The 17,863-nt window shown below is 37.1% G+C and overlaps 9 protein-coding genes across 9 annotated transcripts; 5 read left to right on the top strand and 4 right to left on the bottom strand.

Annotated features, from left to right (window-relative positions):
• The first annotated feature begins 180 nt into the window (after positions 1-180).
• Positions 181-5,631, top strand: SOCG_03701 (uncharacterized protein). The gene is made up of 2 exons (XM_013163613.1): positions 181-474; positions 519-5,631. Exons 1-2 carry the CDS (start codon positions 186-188, stop codon positions 1,121-1,123), a joined length of 894 nt encoding a protein of 297 aa, XP_013019067.1. The 5' UTR covers positions 181-185; the 3' UTR covers positions 1,124-5,631.
• SOCG_03700 (RNA-binding protein Mde7) lies at positions 1,251-4,741 on the bottom strand. Its single transcript, XM_013163612.1, has one exon. It carries the CDS (start codon positions 3,696-3,698, stop codon positions 1,407-1,409), a length of 2,292 nt encoding a protein of 763 aa, XP_013019066.1. The 5' UTR covers positions 3,699-4,741; the 3' UTR covers positions 1,251-1,406.
• On the top strand, positions 5,589-7,615 carry SOCG_03699 (membrane transporter). The gene has a single exon (XM_013163611.1). The coding sequence runs from the start codon at positions 5,695-5,697 to the stop codon at positions 7,258-7,260; it is 1,566 nt and encodes a 521-aa protein (XP_013019065.1). The 5' UTR covers positions 5,589-5,694; the 3' UTR covers positions 7,261-7,615.
• SOCG_03698 (ferrochelatase) lies at positions 7,592-9,776 on the top strand. The gene is made up of 3 exons (XM_013163610.1): positions 7,592-8,214; positions 8,260-8,304; positions 8,364-9,776. Exons 1-3 carry the CDS (start codon positions 8,038-8,040, stop codon positions 9,372-9,374), a joined length of 1,233 nt encoding a protein of 410 aa, XP_013019064.1. The 5' UTR covers positions 7,592-8,037; the 3' UTR covers positions 9,375-9,776.
• Positions 9,777-9,811: 35 nt separating this feature from the next.
• SOCG_03697 (signal recognition particle subunit Srp72) lies at positions 9,812-12,017 on the top strand. The gene is made up of 4 exons (XM_013163609.1): positions 9,812-10,182; positions 10,265-10,327; positions 10,468-10,787; positions 10,839-12,017. Exons 1-4 carry the CDS (start codon positions 9,922-9,924, stop codon positions 11,872-11,874), a joined length of 1,680 nt encoding a protein of 559 aa, XP_013019063.1. The 5' UTR covers positions 9,812-9,921; the 3' UTR covers positions 11,875-12,017.
• SOCG_03696 (RNA-binding protein) lies at positions 11,924-13,160 on the bottom strand. The gene is made up of 3 exons (XM_013163608.1): positions 13,030-13,160; positions 12,794-12,880; positions 11,924-12,710 (listed from the first exon to the last, which is right to left on the bottom strand). The coding sequence occupies exons 1-3, from the start codon at positions 13,083-13,085 to the stop codon at positions 12,311-12,313; spliced, it is 543 nt and encodes a 180-aa protein (XP_013019062.1). The 5' UTR covers positions 13,086-13,160; the 3' UTR covers positions 11,924-12,310.
• Positions 13,161-14,083: 923 nt separating this feature from the next.
• Positions 14,084-14,415, bottom strand: SOCG_03695 (uncharacterized protein; the record flags this gene model as incomplete). The annotated part of the gene is made up of 2 exons (XM_013163607.1): positions 14,084-14,163; positions 14,301-14,415. 2 exons carry the CDS (start codon positions 14,413-14,415, stop codon positions 14,084-14,086), a joined length of 195 nt encoding a protein of 64 aa, XP_013019061.1.
• An 894-nt stretch (positions 14,416-15,309) lies between these two features.
• SOCG_03694 (inner membrane peptidase Atp23) lies at positions 15,310-17,023 on the top strand. The gene is made up of 2 exons (XM_013163606.1): positions 15,310-16,151; positions 16,202-17,023. The coding sequence occupies exons 1-2, from the start codon at positions 15,599-15,601 to the stop codon at positions 16,207-16,209; spliced, it is 561 nt and encodes a 186-aa protein (XP_013019060.1). The 5' UTR covers positions 15,310-15,598; the 3' UTR covers positions 16,210-17,023.
• Positions 16,349-17,692, bottom strand: SOCG_03693 (AUR protein kinase Ark1). Its single transcript, XM_013163605.1, has one exon. It carries the CDS (start codon positions 17,657-17,659, stop codon positions 16,604-16,606), a length of 1,056 nt encoding a protein of 351 aa, XP_013019059.1. The 5' UTR covers positions 17,660-17,692; the 3' UTR covers positions 16,349-16,603.
• Between the last annotated feature and the right edge of the window lie 171 nt (positions 17,693-17,863).

Genomic DNA, 17,863 nt, shown 5'->3' with positions numbered 1-17,863 from the left:
AAATTTTTACGATCAATTGAAACCATATTTAAAAGAATACTAGGTCAACTACATGCTTTTTACATCTAATTCTTTTTTAATTTTGCTAGAACTTAAAGTCTTGATTCACTCAGGTTTTGTTATTTAATATAATTATAGCGAATGAAAATTTTGAACACTGGGTGACAAAGGGCAGGTAACGTCTTATGGTTTTTCAATGTACGAAACTGCTTTTCTTACAATTACCAATCATGGTTTTGGTTCCTAATACCGTCTATGGACATTCAAACTTGCATGAACCGGTAATCCCAATTAACAATGGTGTCCGTAGAATAAATATTCTATCATATCAGCAGGCGAAATTGAGAAACTCAACTCATGAAACGCGTCCTTCCTATTCTACAAAGTCATTAGAGCTTCAAAATCAGCATAGGCGGCGACCAAATTATTCTACTCATCATGTGGGATCACGGAAACGCAACCGTTTGTTGAATGGTAAGCTTTAATTAAAATTGATTTCAGCTAACTGCTGCAACTAGATCTTCATCTATTTAGGCAAACCCCTGAAGAAGAGCAAGAGAGTATTTATCAGGAATATTGCTCGTCCCGGCCCGTTTTTGGCTTCTCAAGTGTGAATCAGGACTTCTATGATAATCCTATTGAGGATCCGTTGTTGGACAGTTCTTTACGTACGAAGTATAATGGGCAAGACTTTCATCATTATACAATTGCTAGTAAAATTCGTCATGAATTGAAACGCAGCAATTCTCTGCAGCTTGTCATATTACTTGACAGTTATATTCAGAATATCCTTCACGAGAAGCTAGTTTCGTGGAGTTATAAACCGGACGAAGTGTACCAGTATGTTTCAGAAAGCTTTATCATTACGGCCTCCCTTGATATGAGGTTTATACATGGAAATACTCGATCTTCGCATCGACACCAATATGTCCGTTTGGATGTTGAATGTCCAAAGAATATTAAAGCTTCTACATTTGCAAGATATTGGATTCATTTAATTAGCGCTTATTACAACATTAATTCTACTTCTATGTCAAGTCTCACAGGCAGGTTTATCATCTTGCAAATACCTAAAATGAGCAAGAACCCACCTGAGCAGTTGACTCGTCTATTAGCATCTTAATTTATTACGTATCTATGAATGAACCAAATTTTTTGTGATTATTACCTAACATACAATGTTCTTAAAGGTTGCTTGCTATCAAATTCGCCCACGAATTTGAAGGTATACGGCTACTTACGGATCAAAATTTAGGAACTATAACATTTCATTAAACCAATTTTTTTTTGTGATTACTTTTTATTTAAAGTTCATTTGTTAGTTCCCCTTGAAACATGCTTTTTTTGTTTGGAGAGAACTCTCGTAAAGGAAAATCATTATGACTTTATTGAATTGGATTTGAGGTTTATTTAGTGTTGATTTCAAATATGTCAAACAAGTCACTCATACTTCCATGCTTACTCGGAAGACTGGTTGAGCTTGTTTGCCTTGAAACACTTGACACAAAAGGTGGATTTCTATCCAAAGACGCTTGTGCTTTTGCAGAATAAGCGCTTCCGTTTCTGACAGGAGAAGCTCTTTGTGAGGGTGCTGCAACTATGGGTAGGCTTTCTGATGAACGGACTCCAAGCGGATTTTTTGAGTAACTAAGACGGATTCCTCCTTTAGGGCTGTTTCTTAGGATGGCACCTTGGAGTTTGTTCAATGCTTGCGTAGCATAAGAGATTTCTTCAAATTCTACGAAGCACATTGGATTGCTACCCTTTATTTTAAATGAGAGTCTGCGATACCCTGGTTGTGTTGAGAAAAGCTTTCGCAATTCCTTTTCTTGATCGTACCCAGAAATGTTCCCAACATAAATGGTATTACAAGGAGTGTTTTGATCTGAATGAACAGTGGATTCTGAAGCGGTAGGGTCAAATTCTACTTGCAGTGTATCAGCTTGAAAAGACGACAGCAAATTGCTCTCAAGGTTTTGAGTTTTGGGGGTTGGTCGCTTTTTGTTGGAAGTTCTTGACTTAACGGTATTTAAATCAGGCATTGGCTTCCATTTGGGTGGACGTTGAAATTCAGGCTCGTATGGTGCTACACCGTTAAGGGGTATAGCTCGAGGTCGAATTGCTGGTAGCTCTTTGGCCGGGCTTAAACGCTCCATTCTCAAAGCCTCTTCGAAAGGATTTGAGCGATCAAGTCCTTGTGAAGATGAAAAAGAGTTTTCTTTTTGATATGTAGGCTTATCAGCAACATGGTATCTGGCTTTAGGAGAGATAGAGTGCGGTAAAGGTAAGTGTTCATCCTCAATTGTAGGTGCAAGACTACCGAAGATATCGTACGCGGGATTGGCTTCACTAATATCCGATAATGTTGTCGGTAACTTTGTCATTTTTTTCGAACCAGTGTTATTAACTAGAGGATTATTGGTTGTGGTATTATATCCATTCTTAAGACTTTGGGACCCGTACCAATTCTTATCACCAATTCCTCCATTCTGGAAAGCCTGGTTATTTTTCCAAGTCAGTGGAGAAGGACTTCTAATTGAAGTTCTTGGTTGTGCCACGTAATCGGATTTAGGACCTTTGAAAGGTTCACAATATTGTAAAGCATCGAGACTCGGGAAAGAAGAAGACATTTTGCTTTCGGAAATCGAATCGAGATATTGAGAGGTTTCTACGCTTGGGGAAGGACGGATATTTCCTAGCAAAGTTGGGTCTACCTTCTTGTTCATTTGCATTGAAATAGGATTCACTGATAGAGTCTGTCTTTGTTGTAGATTATCGGCAATGTGAAGGTTGCCTTGAACGATTGTAAAAGTGTTGGTTGGCGAGTTCATAAGCATTTGTTTAGCTTTGGTAGCCGCATTGGGGTTATTAAAGGTAACGATTCCTTTACGATGTCCTGATTCAATTACAACCCTAGATTGAGTATAGCCTTCGCAGAATGTAAAGATCCCACTGAACTCTCGGCTATCAATGTCGTCAGGGAGACCATCGAGTACGTGGAGGGTGCATGAGTCAAAGCTTTCAGGAGTGAATTCGCTAAATGAATTTGAGCCACTGCTACTCTTCGATTGTAGGGATTTGTCGGTGTCATCAAGTATATGCTCGGGAACTAAACTTGGGGTTCTTGACCGAAGAGAAAGACCGAGTCCTGCATTCTGCGGATCAAAGGAGGTAAGTGAGTTTAGAGTGTTTACGGAAAGTCGACCATCTGAAACACTGCAGCTGTTCCCACGAAACTTTGGAGGGGAATTTCCAATTCCTTCTAAACCAGGAGAGGAATCATAAGCGGGATTCCAGAAAGAAGGATGGGATTGCGTTGGAAAATTGGGCGGATAGCTGGGAGCATCCATACCTCCTGAAGCTGCACTGGAAACGTTCGTAGCAGACAAGGAAGGCAATTTCGTTGGGCTCGTTCCTATAGGATTCATAGTCGACAAGTACGGAGGGGCAGCGGATTTGGCAGGTTGAGCATATGGAGCGTAGAGGTAATTCAACGGATGAGTTGCGCCGTTTGACATTCCTGACAATAAGGGATTGAGTAAACTGCCAGTACTTCCATTATGCATGTGGCCTGTCTGTGGTTGTTCAGGTGCGTTATTCCAAGGATTAGAAGAAAGACTAGATACAGACATTCTACTGCTAGGATCTTCGGGTTTAGCACTTTTTTGGTGATTGTTGAGTGTAGATAATTGACTCATAGTGAAAGCTGAAATTGCGATGAAAGACGGCAAAGAATATAAAGATTAATTTACCAATAGCAGACAATGACTGGAAACACTGATGTAGAACGAAGAATGTGAGAACACTTCAAATGATGGCAGATAAAAGTATTATCAGTTACTAATACCCGATGTCAGGTAAGAAGTAAATATATGTGGGTAAAAAGTGAGTTTGCAAAGAATTCAAGATATGAGGTTTTTGATAACTTGAGAAGAATGACTTGGGTCAAAAATTGCGTTGTTTCTGTTTGTTTGTTTATTTAATAAAAACCGAGAATTGAGGTAAACAATGAAGCAAAAAAGCGAAAAAAACAAGAGAATAGTTTATTGCAATGAAAAGAACAAGGAAAATTTCAAAAGGAAAGGGAGAGATCCAAAAACAGAACGCAAAAATGGGGAGTCGCAACTAAACAAATCTTAGATTAATGCTTTTCCCTGGCGAGGAAAGGAATATGCTTAAAATAACGGGGATTGTCAAAAGAACTTGGGAAGACACAAAAAGGTTGCTGGATTTCTCAAATATATATAATTCCTGATTCAATCAAATCAATGAGTGGAACTTCGGTATCTGACTGAAGTATATGCTCACGTAGAAAGTCAAAGTCAATATCAAACACCGTTTAAGTTACGTGTTTGTTTGTTTGTTTGTTTTTGTAGATAAGGGAACTCGAAAACAAAACACAAAAAAATGGTAGATTGCCAAAATTTTGATTAACGAAAGAGCCAAGACGAATGTTATGCAATGAAAATGGGGAGTAAAAAACGAAAGAGAGAATAATAAGGAATATAAAAACTAAAGATGATGATGCAAACGAAAGCGAGATGCTAATCCGCTGAGAACAAGTCAGTGCAAAATAGAAAAGGGAGTTAGGTGATTGCTTTGATAATTGTTGATTCGAAAAAACAATTAGAACTAAAGCAATAAATCTATAGCAAGATATATATATGTATATATAAAGAATCGAAATCCAGGCGTCTCCTTGCCTAAGGGTGTAGTAGACAGGCTTTATATACCTTTCCTTCAAAACCCCACTTGTATTTAAAGACTGCGAAACGAAACTATTACAAAATCACGACCCGAAGCCAAAGAAAAAAAAAGAGCTAGATCGGTTCTACTGATTGAGTAATCGTGCTGTAAGCACCTTCACATGCATGCAACAGCACCCTGAACTTTCGCTCTTGGAAACCTGAAAGGGTAAGGGTTGAAGAGATCATTCTTTTGAGTGAATGATATTCCAGGATGAATTTTCTCTTGATTTTCATTTTATTCTCTGGTTTCTGGCCTCTAATTTCTGGTTTCTGGGTAGTTTTTTCCTTTTCTTCCTCGTTGGCGATGTAAACAAACAGCTTTTTTTCGGTGACGCAGCTAGCTATTTTTCACCCTTCGTACCTTAAAACCGACGTGGTTGGTTCCCCATATCCATTTGCCTCTCCCTTCCTCTCTGATTTCGTGTCTAAACTTTATCAAAATGGCGATGTCATATATATGACATCAAATTAACGTATCACCGTTGATTGGATAATCTTAGCATATGGTGCTAATCTTATTTTTGCCGATTTTTTATCCTCCAAAATTAATGTTTGCGCTCGTTGCGCCACCGTCTCATGTTGTATATCGTGGCAGTAAAACTCGCTAAATGTCTTTAAACCAAAATACGACAGTCTGTAATACTTTCTTGGTAAATTCAAGAAGCTTAAAAATGCAATTTAAAAAGGTTTGGAAAACAAAATTGTCTTTTTTAAGAAATACTGTAGATAGAAGCATAAAAGAGAAGTTTTTGTGTGTCTTCGATTCTTTAGTGGTCAACATTGGACGAATAAAATCCGTCAATTTTTTGACAGCTCTTATATTACTACAAGGAGGGATGGCAATAAATGAAAATCCGCAGTTTTACTTGTCCTTCGCAAACGACCATAGTCGTTCAAATTCTAGGAACGGCCATTCCTTTGCAATTTTCTACTTTTAATACTTATAATGAACGAAAATAATTATAATTGGGATCATCTTGGGACGGAAAACTCCATACCTAGATCAGAAATCCCAGGTGAAAGTGTTTTTGAGCGAGCAGATTCACTTCAGAATTCAAACGCAAGCCAATTCGACATTACTAACAAAAACGGAGAATTTGACGCTGATTCCCGTGGCATAACAAGCACAGTAAAAAACAATATAAAGTTTCCAGAAGCCGATTCGACGAAGTCTCACTCAGTCAATAACAAGTCGTATGTGGACATTCACAAAACATCTTTCGATAAGAGGGAAGAGCAAGTTTCTACGAAACCTTTGGATGAACCTTTGGATGATGGGTTTTCCGAGCATAACATAGGAATTCAACCATCTTCTCAAGAGCATCCCCCAGAGCAAGAGGTTACTCGTTTGGAGAAGGTAAAGAGAAGGGCCTTTGCATTTGTATTGAACAAACGCTTTTGGATTGTATTTATTTTGGGACAAGTGCTTTCCTTATGTTTGACAGCTAGTAATACCTTTAATGGCTTTTTATCAGAGATGGGGAAAGTTCCTGCTTTTCAAATCTTCTTGTTCTATGCCGCCCTTACTATTGTATATACTCCTTACACCATTTATCGAATGGGATTTAAGGATTACTTTAAAATGGTCCTTCAACATGGCTGGAAGTACATCATTTTCGCATTCTTCGATGTAGAGGGAAATTACTTTGTCGTACTCGCTTATCAATATACCAGTGTGATTAGTGCAAGTCTCTTGGATTCTTGGGCCACGGTGGCGGTCGTCATTCTTTCATTTTTATTTTTAAAGGTACGATACCACTGGACTCAGCTTCTCGGTATTGTGGTTTGTATTGGCGGTCTTGCCTTGCTGGTTGTTAGTGACTTGAAAAATTATGGCAGTAACGAAAAAAGTGCAGTGAACCCTGGTTTAGGTGATGGTTACATGATTCTTGGTGCTACCTGTTATGGTCTATCGAACACCATTGAAGAGTTTTTCGCTTCCAAATTGCCTTTGTACGTAGTCGTCGGTCAATTGAGTCTTTATGCCTCCATCATCAGTATTGTGCAGAATTTTATTTTTGATCGTCACGACTTCCTGCATTTGCATTGGACCCGCTCTATGGGAGGATATTTGGCTGGTTTCATTATCGTAATGCTTATTCTCTATTCCCTCGCTCCTATATGTTTCCGTATGTCTTCTGCTACCTTCTATAATATTTCAGTGTTGACTTCGGACTTTTGGAGTTTAATTATTGGTATCCATGTGTTTGGTAACCACGTTTATTGGCTTTATCCTATTGCTTTTGTTATGATTATTATAGGTCTTTTCCTATATCATATCTTTGTCGATACTGCCGATAAGACCTCAAAACCTTGGTTAAAACAAGGCGAAGGTGTAGATGGTGTCGGTATGGCTCGTCGGCCATCATCGTCTCTGTTTTCGACAAAGAGCAATATCGACAAGAATGCTGACAAAAGTAAGGTTATCGTCGCTGCTCATAATGATGACGAGTTTTTCAGTCGTATTGGTGATTCCTTCAAGTGGATAAAGCATTTTTTCGTGAAAAAGTAAGGAAAAGAATTTTGTTTGGGAAAACGGTATATTTTGGGTAAAGAATTCGTGTGTTTAAATAATTAGTCTTTAATTTAGTATAATATAGTTTTAGTTTGCTGGAAACCAAACCGTTGGTTTTAAGAGAGATTCTCTATAATGTGAAGGTATGCGCGAACATTTTTCACTTTTCACATGTTATATTCAGGTTGCAACCTTGAACTATAATAGTGGTTTAACAATACCCTTCTGTTCTGGATGAAATGAAGTTGAGTAACAGCTGCATGTACTTTCACGAGTAAATCTTAGTTCAATCTTTATACCCTCATAGTCATAACAAGTTTGAAAAACTAAATATATCAGTGTGTAAAATAAGGTAGTAAACATATTTCATCTATTTTTGAACTCTCTTAGAAGATTGTATTATCGTCTTTTTGTTACTAGTTCAATCATATAAACGATTCACGCTGTAAGTATATTTCAACCTTTCATTACAAGTAGGCTGAAACTGGTCTTTGTTCAATTGTATTATTAATAATGTTTCGAATTTATAATCTAGAACAAAGCTGGAGTGTCATCATTCGGTTTTGGTGCGTGGAACTAACACTTCAGACGAGTCGTTAGTGCTCTTTCTTACAAATATTTATTTGTCAAATAAAACTGAGTAATAACAAGTGCTGAAAAAAATCTTCCCTTCAACTCATATTTGTTTTGTTTAAAATTTAGTACTTATAGCGTTGACAAAGACTCGTAGAAAGTTGAATAACCTCACCGCTTTCTCACGAGACGATTGTAAAAATGATTCGATCTCGTTTTGTACGATTTCCAGTTATAAAGCCAGCATGTTTTTCACCGGCTTTTGGTTTTTGTTTTCAAAATCCATCGCTATTTATTAGAAAGGCCTCTTCGATGACTGCAAAGACAACAGAATCAGTTGTGTCCAAGGATACTGCTTCTAAAGAAGGAGGACCAACTGTACGTAAATCTATTAGTTCTCTTTTGCTAACTAACTATTTGTAGGCTATCGTTATGCTTAATATGGGTGGACCATCGAATTTAGATGAGGTATAATTAGCTAGAAGTCCATTTTTGGTTTTACAAAACATGAGTATTAATCAAAGTAGGTTGGCCCTTTCCTGGAACGCCTCTTTGCTGATGGTGATATTATTCCACTAGGCTACTTTCAGAACTTCCTTGGTAAATTTATTGCTAAGAGAAGGACTCCCGTCGTTCGAGATCATTATAAAGACATCGGTGGCGGAAGCCCAATTTTACATTGGACTGAATATCAGGGAAAAGAGATTTGTAAAATCCTGGACAAAACTTCTCCTCATTCAGCTCCTCATGTTCCTTTCGTGGCCTTTCGTTATGCTCCACCTTTAACCGAAGAAATGCTAAAGGACTTGAAAGATTCTAAAATTAAGCGTGCAGTCGCCTTTAGTCAGTATCCCCAATGGTCTTGCTCAACTAGTGGTGCTTCTCTGAATGAATTGCGAAAACAGCTTCTTGAAATGAACATGGAGCATGATATTGACTGGTCTGTTTTAGATCGCTGGCCTTTGCAAGAAGGTTTGTTGACGGCTTTTTCAGAAAACATACAGAAAACCTTGGAGACGTATCCTGAGGAGGAACGAGAAAACGTTATTATTATTTTCAGTGCCCACTCATTACCCATGTCTCAAGTTTCTAAAGGAGATCCATACGTAAATGAAGTTGCTGCGACTACTTACGGAATAATGGAAAAACTTGGATTTAAGAATAAATTTATAAATTCTTGGCAATCAAAAGTTGGCCCCATTCCTTGGATGTCTCCTTCTACAGAAGATGTAATCGATCAATTTGGAAAGCAAGGTCACAAAAACATGATATTGGTCCCTGTCGCCTTTACTTCAGACCATATTGAAACCCTGAAGGAACTTGAAGACTACATTGAGGATGCTAAAAAGAAAGGCATTACCGGGGTAAAACGCGCACCCAGTATTAATGATAATGCTGTAGCTATCAAAGGAATGGCAGATGAAGTAAAGCTTCATTTGGAAACAAACACATCTCATTCTCGACAGTTTACTCAAAGATGCCCCGGCTGCACAAACGAGTCTTGTGAAAAGCGGATTGAGTTTTTCAGAAGATGTTAACTCATTCTTATGGTTCTTGATTATTTTTTTTTTTGAACAAATTATTTATTTTCTATCCTTGCTATTCCGATGCTGTCTTTTTCCTCAGCAACGTCACTGCAACTTTCACTTCCGATTTTATTTCTGGATAATTTATATCATCAGTAAACAAAGAAAAAGAAAAACAATTGTACGAAGAACGCTATGTTCGTCTTGTGTGTATTCCAATGCCTAAAGGATAGTAAAGGGGTTTAATTTATCATTTTCCCTCTTATTTCAGACTAGCAAAGGTTTGGGCCAATTTCAAGAAAAAAAACATAAGTTAATGAATAAAGAAAATGAATAATATATGTTGAACAAAACATAGTTACTCTTCCACTCAAGTAATTACACATTATCGATCACTACTTATAAAAAGACGAAATATATGATTTTTTAATATCACGGTCTATTACTTTCATATGTTAAATAATTACAGCTATAGACTTTTTTAGCATGTAGTTTTTGCTGCTCGTACGGATGTTAGAATGTATGGTATAACACTTACCAAGAGCAAGACACCACCAACATGGCGGATACTGAAGAACAGATTACTACTCTTGCCGATCGTGTTGGAAAAATAGAAGTGGGCGATTCTAAATTAGATATTTATCGGAAAGTGTTGAGCCTAATTGATGTGGAATGCTATGTAGAAGCCTTGGATATTATCGAAAAGTATCTGGGCAAAGAGGACGCTGTATATGAAAGAGTTTATTGCAAATTTCATTTAAAGCAAGACTATCCTCCTATAACGGATGTTCATTTTGTTCAGCATCTGGAAGCTCAAGAGGTAAATTTTATCCTGATGCACGCGTTTCAAGCTTGTATCCGGTTTACTTGACCGTTAATATAGTTATACTAACTTTAAATAGGCTTATCGGAAGTCGGATTTTTGTAAAGCTCTCGAAAATTACGAAAAGCTTTTTGAAAGATTGGTAAGTATGGTTGTATTAGCCCAAAATTCTTTGCTTGAAATCTATCCAGAAAAATAAATATTCATTTTATTGTTAATTTATTGAGTCAACTGTTGGTTTGGGGCTTCGTTTATGGATGATCATATGCTAACTTTAACCAGCCTGAACAACGGTCTGATATTCAAGTAAACGTGCTTGCAGTCGCTTCTCAACTTCCAGGATGGCGAGTTGAGAATGTTACATCTTTGGAGGATCAAGATTCATTGTTTAATTTGGCTACTCGCTACCTAACCCTGCAACAATGGAACAAAGCTATTGATTTATTATCTTCCCTTATTTCAAATTTGGAAAGCAATGATTTCCTGTCCTCCGAAGAAAAATCCCATGTGAACTTATGCCGTTTGCAATTGGTTTATGCACATATGATGGCTGGCGAGATGCCAAAGGCCGAAGAAGAGTCCAAGAAACTAGCTCCAACAAGGTAAGTCGTTTCGTGTGCTTTGTGGAATATTTAACTAATAATAAAAATTAGTCTCGATGAAACTTTACGAGTCCTTTTTGTTAATAATGTTTTGTGCTTGGATAACGAAAATCCCTATCTTGCTTTTCGTAAAATTCAAGAAACGCCAGTCGAGAAAGCTTTTACCAAGTTGTTGGCATCCCAGAGATTACAGCTTCAAAGAAATTTGGCCCTGCTGGACATGGCCGTTGGTAAAATACGCGCTGTTCACAAGAAAGAAAAGCGAACCGAAGAGGATAAAATATTTTACGGTATCCTTACGCTAGAACATGAGAAAGGATCACTTTCATCTTCCAAGAAGCTTTCTGGATACTTGGAGAACAAGTTCCAAAAGGATACTGCTGATACTTGCAGTGGCCTTTTACTAATTCAGTATAAGATTTCAAATGAAAACTATCGTGGAGCTTTGGCTGTATACAAGAAAATGTGTGAAGCGTTGGAAGTTTCTAAAGATTTTGCGTTGAGATATTCTCCTGGTTTAGCCGGTTTAGGCGATACACTCCTTTCTAAGGTCCATTCGTCTCGAGTTCCAAATACTGAGAATTTACACGCTGCTGCTAGATATTGGACTGATAAACCTAATTGCCATGCTAAGTTATTGCTTTGTACACGTTCATTGTTGGCTTTAATAGATGAGAAAGTGGACGTCAATTTGGTACGTAGTGGTTTGAAAACGATTGAGGAATTGATTGAACAGAACGGTCCTCTTAGTGAGTTAATCTCGAGTAAAGTGGCTGCCCTTTGTTACATTGGGGAACCCGTTAGTCAACCACTTGAGAGTCATTTAATTTCTGTGACCGACTTAGTGGGGAATGTAGATATCAACGAAATCGAGTCCAAGGGAGTACCAGTGTCGACTACTATAGGATCCTTGAAACGTGAGGCTAACAATGATGCATCTAAAAAAACAAGAAAGCGCAAGAAGCCAACCCCAAAGAATTTCAATCCAAATACAGTTGCAGATCCCCAACGCTGGCTTCCTAAACGGGACCGCACTAATGTTAAAGTAAAAAAGAAAACCAGAAATACGCAAGGAATTGCAACCTAAAAATGAGTTATGTTATGAATATATGTAGTTAATTTCTGATTTCCTTACTCTTGCTGCCGATGGAGAAATCAGTATACATATTGTTTCAAAAAAATTAAAGACTTCGCTACATAAACTAACGTATGAAAGATATTGGTGTTTTGTTTAAATTAAAGTATTTCTACATATAGTAAGACCAAATAACCCAGAACCGTTCCTGTTCAAAGACATTTTTAAAGCGTAAAAGAAACGTAACAAAAATCAAACGCCTGAAGCGACACCAAAAAACGAAGATGAAGCGATTAAACGAGTATTATCCTTCGCATGTCTGAAATGAAAGAAACGTTGTCCATTTGAAGATAGTATCTTGAAAAAAAGAGCACGCAGTACACTTGACTAGTTGGAAGAAAGGGAAGAGATAGAACGCTTGAAATGAATATGCATATGCAAATTCTAATTAGAAGAGAGTATCTTCATCACGTAAGTACTCACCCACATCAGCTTGATGGAACGCAACAATGGCAGTGGGATCTAGACGAGCCAATTCCACAGTAGAACGAGCTGTCACACCAAAACCCAAAGGAGTATCATTCATAGAATAAACTATTACACCTTGGTGTTGAGGGGTGTCGTCAGTAATACGACCGACGTGAGCCTTCAAAACATGGTTGCCATAAAGGAAGGGCATTTCACCGTTAGCCTTAACCCATATTTTGTATCTAGCGTATTGGGCAATGTAATCCAATGAGGTAATGTGTAAGCGGAACTTGTTTGATTTTGTAAACTTTCCAAAACAGATACCCAAAGACATAAGATTTGCACGAGCAACTGAAGTCGCCAGCTTCATGGCATTTTCACTATTCAAGAAGTTAATGAACAATGCTACAAAAAATGAGACCACATAAGTTGAAACCTTTAATAAACGAATATAAAAACTTACCTAACATAGTAGACACGGTCTTTTTGTAAACGAAAGCAGTGAGGATCGTCCGGACGATCAATTAAGTGAGTAATATTTTTTCCAATACTGCAAGAATCATTGGTTAGTATTCTAATCCAAAAGTCATCTTTTATATTGAATAGGTGAAAGGTGAAATTCAAGCGGCATTATCCATAGACAAAAATTTTCCAACCGCGAAGTCTTTCAGCTTTCACTCTTCTACCTTCATTACTTACTATTGAGCAAGCTTTTCAAAAAAAGTTTTAGTTTCCTCGTGTGTTAAAGGTCTCATTGTTGTCTATAAATAACAGAAAATGCTCCCAATTCCCAATTTTCCCTAAGCCGTATATGTTTGGTAAATTTCAGACTGTAGTTTCTCTTTGATTCTCGTAAGTCAACACCACACTGAATTCCGGTAGTATGTGCTTATTTGCAATATGAACGTGGTGTAGCGAGGAAAATATAGAATATCAAAAGAGTAAACAAATTAACATACTTCGTTACAAAAAGCAATTAAAGCAGTTTTGTGAAATTTTTTTAGATTATTTCTAATGGTTTTCTTTTATTTTGGCTTTATGTGCCGTTGCTTTGATTTCTCCCTATTAAGTTTTTGAGATGGTCACAAATCCTTATTTTTTTTTGATAGTCAAAACAACATCTAGTAAACCTTTTAGCATAGTATGCGTAAATTTATTACAAGCATCATGAATATGTTGGGACCAACCAAAAGAGCAACACATCCAGCACCACCAGTAGGACTGGCATTACCCTTGTCATACAAAGCAATATCACCAGCAACTACGATAGCATCTCTGGTTTTCAATTGTAAATGGCTTTTTGCACACTTGGTTGATATCTGCACCTAATGCATGATAAAACCAAGGTAGAAAGTTTACTAAAGACTAAAGTCCAATCGACTTGAGCTGCGACTAAACGCATACATTCTAAGCTTTCTGATATATCTAAACCGTAACTCTGACCCCATTAAGAATAATCAGAAGCGATAAGGCTTAACATATATACCTGGCTGTCCTTAATGAACTTGTTTGTTGCTCTTCCTATGAGCTTGGACCATTCAAGATAGAGCAGCATATGCGTCGTTGATAAGTAAATCGATAAAATTGAGATATCATTGTTTACCTAATAACCAAAACGATGCAAACAATCCAAGGGAGTCTCGGGTAAGTCCTAAAATACTTGCTAGTTCAGAGAAGCCTTGTAATATAAAACGTAATTATGGTGTGGTTGTACAACACAAGAATTGTACAAAGAACTTTTGAAGATGGATTATCACCAGAATAATCCAAAAATTCTTGCCGACTCTGAGGTTGATCCATCAGAGTTTCCGGAATCAGTAAATTTTCTTAGAACTCATGAATGTATTAGTGACTAATATCTTCGTTGTTTGCGAAATGATAGAGGACTTGTCTTTACAACGAGTAGCTGAAATTATGAAAATTGAAACAATTGAGGTTCCTTTTTTCCTTTCTATTTGAACAAATCTTACCTGAGTACGGAGGAGGCGTACCAGTACCATCCGAAGATCTAGCGTCTGACTTTTCACCATTGAGCACTTTGAAAGAGTCATCGGAATCTGAAACAGGATTGTAATTATTCCTCATCTTTGCAATGGCAACTTAGAACAGAGTATAATGCGAATATCTACAGCCAAAACGGTATCAGTTAGATTCACCAGAGAACGTCCGCAGAATCTGATTCCACCGTTCACAGATCTGTCAAAAAAAAGGAATTCTTTTTTTTAACGTAAATTAAAATCACTTTTCAAAGAAAAGCTCCTCTTGAAAGATAAAGCGAAGTTGAAAACTCATGGTAATGGCTTTTCGCATGTCTCAAATTCATTAAACAGCGACTTCTTGTCACATCCTCGTTACGATTATTCGATGGTTGTCTATATTTTACTAAGTATGGGTAAGCTATAATTTCTGTTACGATTTGTTGACCTCATTATATATTCCTATAGAGTATATTATAATTTTTTTATTACACAATTCCACTAGATTATACTATAAACCAAACTATTACAAAAAGTAAACAAACCATTGAAACGTACTTTGGAAAACATCCAATTTCAGCTGATTTTACTTAGGAGTCAGATGGAGTCAATCTTTTTTATTAGAAAATATTTGATGCTCAAACATCTATGGCCGTTTTAACCTTCGAGATTTATGCTTGTCGAATTCCCACTGCAGTAACATTTGCAGATTAGTAAGTCTTTTTTGTAATCGAAAAAATCATGCTTGGTGTTTTTTCTAAAATAAATTAATATAATATCTAGGAACAGTTTTCCATTTAATATGGTTTCTCGATCAATGCTAACAAAATTCTGTTGCTTTCGAGCTTTACAGACAAAGCAAGTTGTCGCATTTTATTTAGTGATTAAGTGCTATGTTATAGTTTTAGAAGTGCTTTACAATTTCTTATTTTATTTTATGTTGTTTTGATGCGTTAGAATCATAACTTCAAACAAAAGCCAGTTGGCTATTTTTCAGGACGAGTTTTTATACGATATCACAGGGAGTTCAGATTAACAGCATATGTTCTTTCAAAACTAAGACCAGTTCAAAAGTTTAGTGAGGTGGGCCCAACTGAAACGTATTTCAACATTTTGAGAACACTTTATTCTTTTCTTCTTTTTTGGATATCTTTATCATATTTACACTTTGGTCCTTTTCCAAGTAATAAAGTCAACTTTGTGGTCACATTCGACAGATTTCGACTTGATCCCTTAAATAACTTTCATCCAAGGTTGAATCAGAAAATATTCAATCTAGAGCTCGGTTCGGCATGTCAGAAACAACAAAAATCGAGCCCAGCAGAGAAAAAAGAAACTGCGAACGCGTCAAGAAAGCCCTCCTATCTGATTCACCTATTCTGGTCTTTCTGAAAAAGTCTTTGGGGTATTTGAATTCAGACTTTGATGCTTCGGATATTCGATGTGAACCATGTGATGAGAAAACCTCCGGTGGCTTTGTACCTGGAAAAGGCATTGTACTTTGTGAAAACAGAATCTATAGTCAAAAAATGGCTGAAAACACAATAGCTCATGAAATGATTCATTGGTTTGATGACTGTAGATTTCATGTAAATTGGGAAGATCTACGCCATCATGCATGCTCTGAAATTCGCGCTAGTAGCCTCAGCGGTGAATGCCGATGGACTAAAGAATTGTTTTATGGTAACATTCACACGTTCAGGAAACATCATCAGGAATGCGTAAAACGCAGAGCAACACTTTCTGTCCAAGGCAACCCAAAGTGCCAAAGCAAAAATCAAGCAGAAATGATTGTTCAAGAAGTATTCGCCTCGTGTTTCCGGGATACCAGACCGTTTGAAAAAAGTAAGTTTTTTACTAATTTTTATTTTTCTAATCTCATTAACATATTTTAGTTTACTAGTTCATTAAAGCGATGTACAGCTATCAATAGTTGAATATCTAAACAGTCGTCTTTCGACGTCTCGAGTGAAAATCCAATCTTTTCTATTCGAAACGAAAGAAACACATTATTTATTACCTTTTCTGCTGCCCTCGTTTTATGGATAAATCTTTATTTTATTTCATTATACTTCCTCTTCCTTCGCTCCCTTCCTTTTCTTTGGCTAGAATGTTCAAAATTTAATATCATTTACACCAAGATTAATTATATATAAAAGGAAATACTAGCATTCATAGAAAATAAGTATCAAAAATCGTTATTAAAGTGAAATAAATTAAGTGACCAAAGGAGGTTTTGACGAATGCCGCACAAAATTACCGAATCAACCTTTAAGGGGTTTGTTGTTGGTCTCTATTCATTGATCGGAATTCCAAGACGCTTTAAATTTGAGTATCCAAGGATGCTTGACAACCTGCTCTAAGGAAATTCGCTGTTCAGGACTATGTCGCAGCAGACGACTAATTAAATCTTTCCCTTCCGGTGATACAAAGCTAGGGATTTTCAAATCCACCTTTGCTATTCTTCTGTACGTGGCCGAGTGACCAGATACGTCTTCAAAGGGAGGTGCTCCTACTATAAATTCATAAGTAAGCACTCCCAGGGACCACAAATCAACCTTCTCAGTGTGTTCCTTGCCTTCCACCATTTCAGGAGGAAGATAATCCAAAGTACCACATAGGGTTGTCCTGCGATTGGAAGGTGCATGTACACTCCATCCGAAATCCGATAGCTTGATTTCTCCGTCAATTCCAAGTAGTATATTTTCAGGCTTAATATCTCTATGAATAACATGTTTTTTGTGTAAATAGGCTAAAGCATTTGCCATTTGATAGATATATTTAGCAGCTGTACTTTCTGAAAATCGAGATGCTTTTCGAAGATGCTGGTACAATTCTCCTCTTCCGGCAAACTCCAGTATTAAAAAAATCCTTTTTTCATCGTGAAAATGACCAAATAAACGAAGGATGTTTTTATGTCTCAAATTTGATTGAATTTCAATTTCTCTTCTCACCTGTTTTTCAATTCTTGAATGGATGAGTTCGGACTTATGTAACGTTTTCAAAGCAACTATAAATCCTGTTTTCTTTTCCTTTGCTAAATAAACTCTTCCAAACTTTCCTTTCCCAAGTGGTTTTCCTATTTCAAACATGCCTATATGAAAATCCCGCCATTGAGGCCCCATCGGTGAAGGAACACCTGCAATTGGTTCATCTTGTTGCTTGCTAGAAGAATAACGTTTATTTTCTAATCCTCTACTGTCCTTCTTTGTCACAGGGTAATTCACCTGACGTTGATTAGAAACTGCTAGTTTCAGCAACTGTTGACGTCCAGGGTTCGCACTGTTTGGGAGCGCCGAGCCTGAAGACATCGAGAGCTGATTTACAGATCCAGCAAGTTTAGAATCAGTCATTAATTCGAACCCCTTCTTCCACCTTGATGTTGGGTTTTGGTTAGCTGCTTACTTCCCTAACATTGTTGTTTACATTCTGCGGTGACATGTTTCTTCGTTTTCATTTAACAAATTTATAAGTCAATTCATGTAAACAGTAGTGTGATCTTCATGGTTAGTAAACGGCCCTGTTAATACATAAAAACAAATATTCATTAAATTTTG

Source organism: Schizosaccharomyces octosporus (genome assembly GCF_000150505.1).
Source record: "Schizosaccharomyces octosporus yFS286 unplaced genomic scaffold supercont6.2, whole genome shotgun sequence".
Taxonomy (NCBI): domain Eukaryota; kingdom Fungi; phylum Ascomycota; class Schizosaccharomycetes; order Schizosaccharomycetales; family Schizosaccharomycetaceae; genus Schizosaccharomyces; species Schizosaccharomyces octosporus.
Note: the sequence above shows the minus strand (reverse complement) of the source record. Positions and strands in the feature narration are given on the sequence as shown.